At 41.0% G+C, this 14792-nt stretch overlaps 1 protein-coding gene across 12 annotated transcripts in view; it reads right to left on the minus strand.

The window, feature by feature from the left end:
• LOC121147703 (cytidine monophosphate-N-acetylneuraminic acid hydroxylase-like) overlaps positions 1 to 14792 on the minus strand; it is a 100153-nt gene that overhangs the window by 26598 nt on the left and 58763 nt on the right. For all 12 annotated transcript variants that reach the window (XM_040967609.1, XM_040967610.1, XM_040967607.1 and 9 more), the window contains 2 exons: positions 3589 to 3698; positions 1531 to 1721 (listed from right to left, as the gene is read on the minus strand). In XM_040967609.1, coding sequence (XP_040823543.1) covers positions 1531 to 1721; positions 3589 to 3698 — 301 coding nt within the window. The remainder of the gene's footprint in view (positions 1 to 1530; positions 1722 to 3588; positions 3699 to 14792) is intronic.

A 14792-nucleotide genomic window follows, 5' to 3' on the forward strand; every position in this document is an offset into this window, starting at 1 on the left:
CCCACTTGGTGATGGTGGCATGTGCTGGTCCAGTGTTCCCTGTATTCCCCACATATCTTTTTTTTTTTTAAGTTTTTTTTTTTTGAAAGTCAGATATACAGAGGAAGAGAGACAGAGCAAGATCTTCTGTTCATTGATTCACTCCCCAAACGGCCGCAAAGGCCGGAGCTGCACTGATTCAAAGCCAGGAGCCTAGAGCCTCTTCCAGGTCTCCCACATGGGTGCAGGGTCCCAAGGTTTTGGGCCGTCCTCAACTGCTTTAGAAAGAGAAGTTCTTTCTCTTCGTCCATTGCTTGGATTAGGGAATTTTCAGTTAGATCATCAGTATCACATTGCTCCGGTCTCTGGGCTCAATAAAACAATTAGATGAGTTGAGTCAGGGTTAGTAAATTGGGTGTTCCATGCTAGGAAGCTTTTTACATATCAGAAGTTGGAAAACCACAGTGTGTGAACTGGATCTGACCAGCTGCTTGTCTTTCATACAACCTTATTTTTTAAGGATGGTTTGTGCATTTTTAAATGTTTGTGAAGAAAACAGGACAATGATGTTTGGTGACACACGAAAAGAACAAAGTTCAGACATGATGACATAGTTTCCTGGAGCACACTCAGCTTCATTCTCATTTGGGACCATCCATCCAAGGCTGGCTTGTGCTATGACAGCAGAGCAGCAGCTGTGACATTCACTGTAAGAATTACAAAGCCTGAAGCAGTTTCATTCCAAGCCTCTGTGAGAAATATGTGTTGATTCCTGCTCTAAATCCTGAGTTTTCAAAAGAAATCATCTGTGATAATATTAAACCTAGACTTGCACCATGTGGTCTGCTGTGGTCTGGATTTGTTTTGTCCTCCAAGAGCTCCAGTGTTGTAGGCTTGGTCCTCAGTGTGGCCATAAGAAGAGTTAGTGGGATGTTTAGAAGATAGGTCCTTATGAGAGGCACTACGCCATTGGAGATGTCATCCTCAGAACATATTAAAATAGTCCTCAGAGGACACTGAGTTCACTCTTTCAAGAGTGTGGTGAGAGTAAGGCTGGTGCCACGTAGTACTCTGGCTTCCAGAGAAGCAGTGTGCTCTCTCACCCCAGCATGCACTCATACTAATGTGATCCCTTCCACAGAGAGGTTGGCACCAGAGCTGAGCTAATTCTGACGCAACACCCATAGACCATGGAACTTAAAACTAAATAAGCCTCTTTGCTTTGTAAAATGAGTCTGCCTCAGGTATAAGATACAAAAATGACAAAAACCACAGGCTAACATATGACCTGAATGTGAGAAGTGAGAAGGTTAACAATCCCTAAGTTCCTTGCCACCATAGTTCCTTATTCAGATGCCCAATGGTATAAAATGTAAAAGCACTTTGAAAACTGAAATGTCCATGCAAATGTGATTATTAATATTTAGTAGTCTTCTTCTATTATTGCAACTGAACCTACTTGAACAGGAGCAGCGATTTCAGAAGAATCTGACAGCCCCTATGCCCTCACTGCAGCATTGTTGTGGGGTTAAATGCTCAGGACTTCATTACCTCAGGTGGTCTGAGTGCATGTGACTGATGTAAATGAGGTCTGCTTGGCACAGCCTCTCCAGCCAATCAGATGGAGGCTCATGTAGCAACCACCATCCTCGGGCAAAAGCAGGGCCCATTAACCAAGGATCAAACACCATCCTCTTGTCTCCCAACTTGAGGTCCATGCAGGCATGAGTGAGATATGTTATCTGTGAGAAGAGAGTGAGATTCCTGTTATTGAATCATTAGTGGTCAGCAGGCATAACCCTGAAAAGTTTAGCCAGATTGGCTAACAGGATGCCAAATTCCTCTGTGCATGATTACAAATAATGATTTAGAGACAGGCCAAGCCAGGCCAGTGAATTCCAAACTAATCCCCAATCCCTTGCAACAGTTTGGCACATTCATAGACAAAGAATACATTAAAAGCAGAAATAAAGTAAAAACAACTTATGTGTGAACAGCCAACCAAATGGGTGTGACAAGATCAAGAAATCCAATTTATTTTTATGATACCTATTGTGAGTGGACTACTTGTTTTTTAAAAATAGCAACTGTTCCATAAACACAAGCTTCTCAAAAATAGAGAAAGTGCAGGGTTGGGTCTTTGTCTCTCCTAAACTGTTGAAGCGTTTTCTCTGGAGCAGACTCTCTTCTGAACCTGGAAAACTATACAAGAAATGTGTAGAAGATCTTATGGTCACATGCAAATGGGCCGTGCAAAACAAGATATACAACTAGACATGTATTATCCTTTGTACTATATTTACTATGTTGTTGCTCTACCAAGGGCACAAATGATGGGAGCTTGGTTTCCACTGTGGTGATGTTAAATGGTGGTGAACCTTTAAGAGGCAGGTCATAGTGGGAGGTCATTTCTGGTGACATCGCAATCAGGAGAGATTGTTGAAATTCTCTCAGGACTGGTATAGTTCCCTCAAGAATGGGAACTCTCCATGACTCCTGCCACACACAGTGCTCACTGGTCTTGCACATGCTCCCATTATTGTGTGTTACCTACCATGAATGCCTCACCAGAGACAAACAGATGCAGGCACCATGCTCTTAAATATCCATCACTGTGAGCTAAATAGGCACCCTTTACTTCATGAAGCACCCAGTTCTGGGTATTTTCTTATGGCAACAGAAAAGAGATGAATATGTCATTATTTTTGACAGCAACCTAGTATCAAGGATCATTTCTGAACTACCTCTGGTAGTTTTCACAACTCTTCTTTGTGATTTCCTCTAACATTTTGTAGATCTTCTTCTAGATCCATTTTCTTGCAATACATGCCAAATTCTGGAAAATTTCTCAAAAATTTGCTGAATGACTTTATCCTATGTTCTAGTAAGTTACCTCAAAGAACAGTCAGGGTATTATGGAAGATAAGTATAATATGATATGATAATATGAACATATTTGTTTTATTTTTTAAAGAATTATTTCTTTGAAAGGCAGATTTATGGAGAGAATGAAAGAGAGAAAGATCTTTCAACTGCTGGTTCACTCCCCAGGTGACCACAACGCTGGTGCTGAGCCAGTCTGAAGCTAGGGCTCCCAAGGCTTTGGGCTGTCCTACACTGCTTTCTCAGATCACAAGCCAGGACATGAACCAGTACCCATATGGGATCCTTGCACATGTAAGGCAAGAACTTTAGTCACTAAACTACCACACTACCATGAACATCTCAGTTTCATTCACATTTTAAAAATATTAAGATTGTAGCCAGCATGGTGGCTCAAGAGGCCAATCTTCTACCGTGCAGTGCAGGCATCTCATACGGATGCCAATTTGTGTCCTGGCTGTTCCACTTCCTTTCCAGCTCCCTGATTTTTGTCTGGGTAAGCAGTGAAGAATGGTCTGAAGCTTTGAGCCCTTGCATCCACTGGGAGATCTGGAAAAAGCTCCTGGCTTTGGATCAGATCAGCTCCAGCCATTGCACCCACATGGGGTGTCAATTAGCAGATGGAAGACCTTTCTCTCCATAACTCCTTCTCTATGTAAATCTACCTTTCAAATAAAAATAAATAAATCTAAAAAAGAGAATATTATAATTGTATTGTTGCCTTACCTGTACTTCTCCAAAAGCCAAATCTTCAGGAGACCTGGGCTCGAAATCCCAGGGGTTAGGAGGATTCAGTTCTAGCAGTGAAAGCCCATTGTTTTCATCCATTTCAACCACTAAAACCAAATGGAACAAATTCAAATCAGTACCAAAAATAATTTTTGAAAAGAATCAGTGAAGTAGAAATGAATGGTCCAAGTAAAAATGTGCCAAAAATCAGCAGAGAATCACAAAAGGCAGCATTCAGTTGGATCAAGCAATAGTGCTGTGATCAGCTTAAGAAAGCACCAGTTCATTTCTCTTTTCATACTGTACTTGAACAATCCCTGAAAAGTCAGTCAAGTACACACACAGACATACACAGTGCTGTTGCAATCGAATGAAATGTTGGCAGAGATGAGCTCCAAGTGGTAAGAGAGTATACAGAAAGGAGCATTGATCTACTTGGAAGAGTCAAAGAAAATTTCAAACAGGAAGTCACCTCCCACTAGGCTTGACAAGAAAAAGAGGCTATAAAGACAAAGGAAATACAACGTCAGGCAAGTGGGGTGAGAGAACAGCACTTACAAAGGTGGGGAGGCATGCGAAACCTCGACATTCACAAAGCAGTTGGTGGTTTCTGACCTAGGGATGTGGTAATTGGTCCAAGTAGGGCTCTCTTTGCCCGCTGACAAGCTGACAGTTCAGGTAGACCAACTGCCTGGAAAGCTGTCAGTGCTGTTTAGTTCCTTCTGCACTGGGGATTCAGAAGTAATCTGCTCAGACAGGGCTTGCAGTCTTTATTTGCTTGCAATTTACTTTTTAAAATGATGCATAATAACTGTGCCTGGTTGAGGCACATTGTGGTATTTCAATTCATGTGTATAATATGCAGCAATTAGGTCAAGATATTTGTCATATCCATCACTTTGCACATTTATTGCCATTAGGAACATTCAAAAATCCTCCCTATTAGCTATTTTGAAATGTACACTTAAATGTTATCAGCCATACTGTTTCTACAAGGCCATCACAAGGCATTCCTCCTGTCCAGCTGCACTCCTGTACCTGTCACCATACACCATGTCAAACAGTGCTGTCCAGGGTGTACCAGTCCTAGCCTTGTCCAGCCTTCCAAATTTTCCTTCCCAGACCCATCATCAGTCCTATCATCAGATATATTATAAATGAGTTGGTTACTGCCCATCTCTCCCACAAGACTGCAAGATCATGTTTGCATTTTCTTTGTGATGGAGTTGACAGAGCACCAAGAGCTAGACATTAAACTTAGCAATTAAGATGTACATTAAAACGCCTGCATCTTGTCTTGTAATGCCCACATCTTTTCTTGGAATCTGTAGCCTTCAGCTAATGTAGACCTCAAGACATAGGGGTAATTTGTTGAGGCAGTTGGGTTGACCTGGATGGAGTTCCTGACTCCTGGCCTTGGTCCCAGCCAAATGCCAGGAAATCTGGGGAATGAAATAACAGATGTAAATTGTCTGTTTCTATATCTTTTCCTCTGTGCCTCTCTAGTATTTTCTTCTCAATTTTTAAAAAATTGTAACAAAACATAATATCTGAATTACTTAATTAACAGTCTCAGCTTTCATCTTCTCAGACTATTCCAGGTTACACAGTCCTCTTTTTTGGTCTTGGCATTGCACAGACATGACACCTTAATTTAGAAAATCTAAACATAGGATTACCTCAAAGCAAACTAAAATTAAGATATGTCACACATTTTTAAAAGAACACTTTGCAAACCAGCAAGAGGTTGCTCCAAGTGTCTTCCATCGACTCCACAGAGCCCGACTGTCTTTCTGTAGCCTCATCCACCCACTCTGCTGCAGAAGGCTTACCTGCTGTGCCACTGAAGGACTTCCTCTCTCTCCATTTCCGCGGAGTTTTGTCATTGGGAAGCTCCAGCAGGAGATGAAACATGGCTGGGCAATTTACTCCTCCTGCTCTCTCCCTGAGAGGCCACTGTTCCAGCAGTGTGCTAGACCCCAGCAGGTGCTATTGCTCTTCTTATGGGACGCAACCCTCCCCAAATCTCTTCCTCTAAGTTCCGCCAAGTGCTCCTTCTCCTACTAACTCTGGGCTTGAATGCAGCTGACCCAGCTCTACTCCTGAGTACTACACCTTCTCCTGTGGGTGTCCCACAGCCACACCTTATGAAAAGTCCTTTTATAAATACGAGGCTATTTGAAAATTTTGTGAAACATGGAATTGAAAGATTGTTTTAGTGTAGAATTTGAAATCCATGCATGTGAAAGGTCTTCAGAATGTTCATAAAAATAGATAACAAAACTACACATGATTTCAAAGTTTTGCTATATGATAAAACTTATCTTTAATTTCTATTTTCCCATTTCAAACTTTTAAAATATTTGTACAGTTGGTACAGAAGTTATGCATCTGTGAATACATCTAACCGCTGATAGAAAATATTTCCTAGGGGCAGCATTTGATCTAGTAATAAACACAACCCACGTCAAAGGGTTTGAGTTCAATTCCCAACTCCTGAAACGCAGTAATGATAGCTCAATTTGGCTTCTGACACAATATGGAAGACTAGGACTGAGTGCCTGCCTCCTGGCTTCAACCCTCCAGTTAATGCAGGTATCTGGGGGAATAAATCAGCAGATAGAAACACTCTATCTCAAATAAATACATTTTCAGAAAAAACTTTTAGGACCTAGTGCAATGGCATAATTGATGAGTCCTTCTCCTTCAAGCACTGGGATTGTGTATAAGCGCTGGTTCATATACTGGCTACTCCACTTCCCATCCAGCTCCCTGCTTGTGACCTGGGAAAGCAGCAGAGGATGGTCCAAAACCTTGGGGCCCTGTGCCCATGTAGGAGACCCAGAAGAAGCTTTTGCTCCTGGCTTTTGCAGCCACTTGGGGAATGAACCAGGTGATAGAAGATCTTTCTCTCTGTCTCTCCTCTCTGTTAAATCTGCCTTTCCAATGAAAAGTCATTTTTTAAAAAAGATTTTTTTAATTGCATTCATTATATCCAAGTTTTTTTTCCTGTCATTATTCCCTAAGAAATATAGAATAACACGTATTTACACAGCATTTACATTGTAGTAAAGATTACAAATAATCTAAAAATAATTTAAAGTATAAATTGACTCTATGTAAATAGTATATAATTATATATAATAGACTTGAATATCCATGGATGTCTGTACCTATACAGGATGCTGCAACCAATCCCCCACAGATTCTAAGGAACAATTGTCTGCCTTTCTCAAATTATCCTAACATGAGGGTCCAACCTGTTTCTCTTTTGTGATTCTAATATAATGATAAAATAATATTCTTAAAATCTACTGTTCTAGCAAATTTCAAGTATTTGTAATGTACACTATGTGGGGTAGCAGATGTGCTAATTACCTTTATTTTGGTGACTATTTCTCAATTTATGTGTAATCAGAACATCATGTCATACATGTTAAATATATACAATTCTTGTATATACAATTCTTGTATATCAACTAATTATGCCTCAGTCAAGCTCAGGATTAGGAAAGAAAAAAACTGTCCTACCTACGTCCCTAGGAGCAATCCCCTCTGGGAGCATGGAGGAGGCTATGTGGCCAAGGAAACCTTTGTAAGGCTCTTGTGTTGTTGATGTGTACATCAACTGAGTGCTGAGTAGGAAGGTGCTCACTGCATTTCGAAAATCCTTTAAGTATTGCTTAAGAAACTCAATGAAGTCAAAATTTTAAGAACCAATTTATCCACCTATTTGTAAAATAAAAATGGATTTCCTAATAAAGTCCAGAATATTTTAAAAATGCTTTCTATAATTATTACTTAACTATGTGTTGAAAATGCAAGCAGTATAATAAAGATAGACATTATAATCATTTCCAGGTTGCATGTTTGCTAGAAATCAGTGTCATGAACCAAAAAGAATGCTAGGCTTGGAGCGTCCAAGTTGGAGTGCTAATCCTGCTGCTCAGCATCAGAGATCTTGACTTGCTAACAGTATTCTTACCCTCAGGGTTTTGTTTTTTTGTGTTTTGTTTTGGTTTGGTTTTTTTCATCTTAAACATAGAAACTTGATACACACTTTATAGAGTCATTGTGGGAGTTAGATGAGGTAGATCCTAAAGTATCTAGCGTCTATGTGGCACAGAGTATACATTTAGTAAATAATGGCATCATTACAGGAATTATATTGAACTAAAGCAAGGAATAGAGTTTGAAAGTACCTTATACAACAAAAACAAAAAGCCTAATATACCAGCAAAAAAGACATGGAAAACAATGGTGCTATGGAAGATCCTCAAGAAACTCTTGAACAGATATCAACTCCAAAGGGTGCTTCTTCAGAGTTTCTCTCAAGAGATGTAGAAAAAAGGTCTGTAACCATTAAGTGTTGTTCTGAAGCAATAACGTACAATTCCCTATGCCCCTTGAATAGGATAAACTGTATATGTGTGGTAAGGAAGAACACAACTTCCTCTTACCTCCCTGCCACCATTAGTAAAGTAGGGAGAAAGCCCTACTCTTACTTTGACCTCAAAAGCCAATAAACTCTAGGTGATCTGGGTTAAAATTTAATCTCCAGAACAGTAAGCAAATAATATTCCTTCAGCTCTTTATTGAGGAAGAACAGTGAAGGAGAATTGGAGTAAATGCATACAGAAAATTACAAAACTCAATTATTACTCACTGATCTCAGTATACTTGAAGAAGGTCTTAATTTATAACATTGCTTAATGTATTCTAAAAGCTACATTAGAGGACAAGTTAATAATACCATGATAATTGGTTATCTAAGTCTTTCACTTGATGAAAGATGCAAAAGAAAGCATGAAAATATATGATAAAACACAGACCCAGAGCGGTGGCGTGGTGGCTAAAGTTCTCACCTTAAACATGCCGGGATCCCATATGGGCGCCGGTTCTAAATCTGGTGGCCCCACTTCCCATCCAGCTCTCTGCTTGTGGCCTGGGAAAGCAGTCAAGGACGGCCCAAAGACTTGGGACCCTGCACCTGCGTGGGAGACCTGGAGAAAGTTCTGGGTTCCTGGCTTCAGATTGGTGCAGCACCAACCGTTGCGCTCACTTGGGGAGTGAATCATGGGATGGAAGATTTTCTTCTCTGTCTCTCCCTCGCTCTGTATATCTGACTTTACGATAAAAATAAAATAAATCTTTAAAAATTAAATAAATAAAAATAAAATTCAAAAATAAAATATGTGATAAAATATAATATCAAATTCAAGAAGGTCTTTTAACAGTGAAGAAAATAATATCAATGCGCCAATCAGGAGTTCCATTTCCCTTCCCCTCCCTCAGTAGCACGTGGTGGTGGCTGGGGCAAAGGAAAGCAGATCCTTGGGTCAGGCAGCTAGGGCACCAATAGTACTGGGTAAAGTCCTCTGACTGCCCAGCAGGAAGCTCTGGGTACTTGGAAGATGTCTATAAGGCATCTGGCAGATGGCACAGGTGGTGGCATGTAGGAACCTGAGGGTTCATGTCAAGGTGAGAATGAATCCAAGGGACTTCCATGGATATTGCCACTGTACTAGCCGATAAGCAAGAATGCTAAGACTGAGTTGTTTAGAGTGGAGAACTGAAGGATCTCTAATATCCAGGCCCAAACTGAGCAATCAGGACTCTGTGTGGAATTTGTTGGGGCATATGAGTTCCTGTGGAACAACAATCTCATTGGCACATGCAAAAGCAGTGCCTGAGAACAGGCCTGGTTAGGGTACTAACGGGACCCCCCAGCTAAGATGGGGTTCCCACTGGTACATGTCAGAGCCAGAATGGGTGTCATGGTCTAGGCTGGACATGACTACAATCTCCCTCAGCATGAGTGTGGAGTGGTTCTGGGGAGCTCCAGACTAGGCTACACTCTAGCATCCACTGGTAGGCATGAAAGCCAGCATGGGTGTAGAATGGTCTTGGCTAGGTCTTAGCTCCTGCTGAACCACATGTGAGCTGTGTCATACAGACCAAAGATGTCTACAGTGAGAACTGGAAGGGGTGTGGGCTGGTTGGGCAAGGCCACTGCTCCTGCCAGAAAGAGAGATGGACAAAGCCTACCTGGGCCAAAGACCCACTGGTGTGTGCAACATTTGCCATTGGGAGGAGACCTGATTGAGGCACCTGGGAAACTCCTCTGTCAGAACACAGACCCTGCAGATGAGAGCAAGAACCAAGATAAGGAGCAGCCCAGACCAGGTCAGGTCACAATACCCACTGGCATGCTTATTGGTCAGGTCCAGGGGCGGGCTAGGCTGGGCCAGTTAATAATAACATCCACTGGCATGGTAGGGGCAGGTCCATGAGCTCTGGGGACTGGGAGTCTAGCAGGGCCCAAATTGCTTGGCGTGGGTCTATAGCCTGCCTGTGCAGTGGGGGGTCAGATCTGTGAGCCTTGGGTGTGGCGGGGCTAGTGGGACCTGGGTCACCTGGCTGGGGTCCCTAACCTACCTGTGAGAACTGGTCCTTCTCAGAGGAAAAGACAGAGTAGTAGACAGCAGGCCCAAATCCACATGGAGATATGACAACTCATTGAGGCCTCAAGAGAACATCTGTACCATCCCAGAGGAAGGAGGACAGAACAAATTCTACAACTACCCCAACCAAATGATGACAAAAAATATCTGAGCAAATGGAAACTCTGAGGCCAACTGTGTCAGCCAGTGGACATTGAAAGGGGTCCCTCATCCTGGGATCGGGGAGAACAACATTTCAGAACCATTGAAACCACCTGGGCAGAACCCTCCGAGTGTGTGCCACATTGGGACCCTGGCTTAATAGTGTGTAGCCATTCTCAATCCCTGAGTACTGGAACAGTTGGGAAACTGGGTATGGCTTCTTCCCTTGTCCCCATCAATGTCCCACCCCGACAAAACAAAAAGGATAAATAGAAAACTTGGAAAGAGTTATCACACACACTTTTCCCTAACCCTTAATCCAGTGCCACCCTGATCAACTATGTTAACATCATCCAAAATCAAAAAATAAAATCAAATAATTTCAATAGAAAATCTGAACAAATATGTAAATTAAAATTTCAAATTCTAACACCAGAAACATTTTGGCAAATACATATTAACATCTAGTAGTTAGAAAAATATTAGCATATTTGATAGGCAAATATAAGTAAAAAATAAGATGAAATATTCGCTTCAAGTGAAAAAAATATGAATGACTAAGAATGCTGAGCTGGTAAGACATGGGGAGAAAAGGCATACTGATGTACTGTTTGATAGGAGCAAAAATTAGTCCATTTCATAAAATGGATGACAGCACAATGCCTATTAAAGAATGGAAAAAGAAATGATGAAGTTGTTCATTGATTGATTTAGGATATCAAGCAACAAGGTTGTGTGCCATGCTTTTCAGTCCATGTCATATGTGGTTCATGTACAGCTCCTGCCTTTAGCTCCATTTCCCACTTCCATTTATGTCTCATACAGAGAACCATTTTGAATGTCTGTGTATTGGTCCTCAGTATGTGCCTTATTCTTTTTTTTTTCACTCAACAGAGCAAATTAACATCCAGCCATTTTGTCTTGTATACCTCCTCCCACTTCTCCTAACTCCTTGATTCACCTCCACCACATTTTATCTATGCGCTCTTCCAGAGTGGACCCCCAGATTCTTCCATGACAGAATGTTCTGGGCTATGAACAGGAGTGGTGTTATGGATCCTAATATGCTCATAACCCTTACCTGACTAATTATCATCAGTCACTCTCCAGGACAGCTGTACCAGCCAAACACCTATCACATGTGTAAGGAGCTCTAAGCCTCTGAAAACATCTAACATTGTCCAGGTTTCTAAGTTTTGCCAAGTCAAAATGATATGACAGCAAAAGTTCGTGTATCACTTGAAATTTTCTGATTACAAAGAATTTGTAGTTTCCTAATTTCACTGCATTTAATTAGTAAACGTATATGCCCAATGGCCTCTGGATTTCTTCAGTCTTTCCTTGTCGGTTTGCATTACTTCCAGCTATCATCTCTTGTCAGTTATAAATATTGCAAAATAATCTCTCAAGCTGATTTTGTGTATTGTAATTTTATTCATGGTGTCCTCCGTTAAGCAGAAATTTTGGTGTCCACGAAGTCCCATTCATTCATATTTATAAGTTTTATTATGATATTTTGCCCCATAAGGTGTGCTTTTATGTGAAGAACTGAGATATACCACCCTGTCTCCAGGTCACAAGCTATTCTCCCTTTTTGTTTTGTTAATTAACTTCTTGGCATTTAGTCTTATTTTTACATCTAGGTGAAATTTATCTTTAGATTGAGTTCTATAAAGTATTCAGTTGGAAAAAGTTTTAGTCATATCCTTTTGCTAGTAATTCAATTACTTTATATAAACAAGTCCAACTACACAATCTATCCATTTTTAAAGCAAGAAAGTAAAAAATAATAGCTAACATTCCAATAGTGGTGACTAAATAAATTATGTAAGTTAATATTTGATGGGACCATATTTTTAAATTACTCTATAGTCACGTGCTGTGTATAGAATCTAAGGTTAACAAGATACTGCCAAACAGGATGAGAGTATCACAACTTACAATGATTAAAAGTTCTATCATTTAGTGCATGCTTAGCTGAATAAAAGGCAAGAGAAAAGGAAATTGCACAAGAAAAAGATGGATTTAGCAGAAAATGGGTTTCTCAGGATCTCAACAGGCTCTAAAATGTTAACAAGCATGCACCCCAACATAGAAAGGTTTTTGTGAGTAGAGGGAAATTTTCACATTGTATTATGTTTATATGCAAATATATGATAAGAAAAGGAAGTAAACCAAACACACCCTTGTGGACATTTCTGAAAAAACTCACATCAAGAAGAGACTCAGGTCAGTCCTCTAGCAACCATAGCATCAAGTGTGTGACTGTGCCTGACCACCTTCCAGTGGAAGAAGACACACAGGTGGAAGACAATGATACTCACAATTTTAATCCTGTGTGCACCTCAGCTAATGTATTTGTTAGTGACTCAGTTTCTATCGGGGAAAAAAATATTATGGAACAACAAGCATATAAAAAAATCAGGGACAAGTGTTTGATAAAACAGTAAGTTGGGGCTTGTGATGCCTGTATTCCATATTGGAATGCCTGGGATTAAGTTTTACCTTTGGTTTAAAATATATATATGTATATCTATATTATATTTGAAATGCAAAATTAGAGAGGGGGAGAGAGACAGAGAGATAGACAAAGAATCTTCCATTCACTAGTTCACTCCCCAAATGACCACAATAGCCAGGACTAGGTTTATCCCAGTCTCCCACATGGGTACAGAAGTCCAAAGACTTGAGTCATCTTCTGCCGCTTTCCCAGGCACATTAGCAGGGAACCGGATCATAAGCAGAGCAGCCAGGACTTGAGTTGGTGCCCACATAGAATGATAGTGTGCAGGTAGAGGCTTAACCCACATCGGCTTCTAATCCAGCTTCCTGCTCTTAAATGTCTTGGGAAGCAGCAGAAGATAACTCACTAGACTCCCTGCCACCCATGTGGGAAACATGGACAGAACTCCTGACTCCTGACCTTGGCCTGGCCCAGCCTGGCTGTTGTGGGCATTTAGTGAGAGAATATGGCAGATAGGAGATTTCTCATCTCTTCTCTGTGTTGCCTTATCTTGCAAATAAACAAATACATAAACTTCATAAAAAGGCTTGCTCTTCGCAGCTATGTAATATGGTAAGGTGATTTGGAAAACAGGTCCTCATCAACTGGCTGATAGCCTGCAGAAACCAGAAAATAGACCCACATCTCTCACCATACACTAAGATCAAATCTAAATGAATAAAAGACCTAAACCTACGCCCAGAAACCTTCAAACTTCTGGAAGAAAATGTAGGAAACACTCTGCAAGAGCTAGATGTAGGCCCTGACTTTCTAAATAGAACACAAAAAGCAATAGCAATCAAGACCAAAATAAACAAATGGGACTATATCAAACTAAAAAGCTTCTGCACAGCAAGGGAAACAATCAACAAAGTAAAAAAACAACCCACAGAATGGGAGAAAATCTGCACACTACATAGGTGTTAGGGGGCTAATCTCCAGAATATACAAAGATCTCCAGAGAAACCAAAACATCAAAACAAACAAACCACTCAAAAAACTGGGCACGGGAAATGGGCAAACATTTCACAAAGGAACAAATCCAAATGGCAAACAAACATATGAAAAAATGCTCAAGTTCCCTAGCAATAAGGGAAATCCAAATTAAGACATCAATGAGGGCCCGGCTCGGTGGCGCAAGTGGTTAAGGTCTTCACCTTGCACACCCGGGATCCCATATGGGTGCTGGTTCTAATCCCGGCAGCCCCGCTTCCCATCCAGCTCCCTGCCTGTGGCCTGGGAAAGCAGTCGAGGACGGCCCAAAGCTTTGGGACCCTGCACCTGCGTGGGAGACCCGGAAGAGGTTCCTGGCTTTGGACCGACATAGCATCGGCCGTCGCACTCACTTGGGGAGTGAAAAATCAGACAGAAGATCTTCCTCTCTGTCTCTCCTCTCTGTACATCCGCCTTTCCAATAAAAAAATAATTAAAAAAAAAGACATCAATGAGGTACCACCTAACACCAGTAAGAATGGCTCATATACAAAAAAACCACCAACAATACTTGCTGGTAAGGTTGTGGGGAAAAGGGAACCCTTCTCCATTGCTGGTGGAGCTGCAAATTGGTACAGCCTTTATGGAAATCAGTCTGGAGAAAACTCAAACAACTGAAAATCTGCATACCATACGATCCAGCAATAGCACTCCTAGGGATATATCCAAAACACCTGCTACAGAAGAAACCTACATGCACCCCCATGTTCATAGCAGCACAATCAATAATTGCAAAAACTTGGAAGCTACCGAAATGCCCATCAACAGAAGACTGGATGAGAAAGCTATGGTTTATTTACTCCATGGAATACTACTCAGCTATTAAAAAAAAAAAAAAATGAAATGCAGTTCTTTGTGGCTAAATGGGCCCAACTGGAAACCATCATGCTAAGGGAAATGAGTCAATCCCAAAAGGCCAGATACCACGTGTTTGCCTTAATTTAAGTTGAAATACTGTCAATTTGTAAAAGGGTACCTGTGAAATGTAGTATTACATTGTTAATTAACCCCATAATGTTGGAAGCGGTTGTGATGTTATGTTATGGCATTTAATTGGCCGGAACGATAATCTGCCAGCTATGTCTCCAGACCACAGTTGG

Source organism: Ochotona curzoniae, unplaced genomic scaffold (assembly GCF_017591425.1).
Source record: "Ochotona curzoniae isolate NIBS_2020 unplaced genomic scaffold, NIBS_Ocur_1.0 scaffold_461, whole genome shotgun sequence".
Classification (NCBI taxonomy): domain Eukaryota; kingdom Metazoa; phylum Chordata; class Mammalia; order Lagomorpha; family Ochotonidae; genus Ochotona; species Ochotona curzoniae.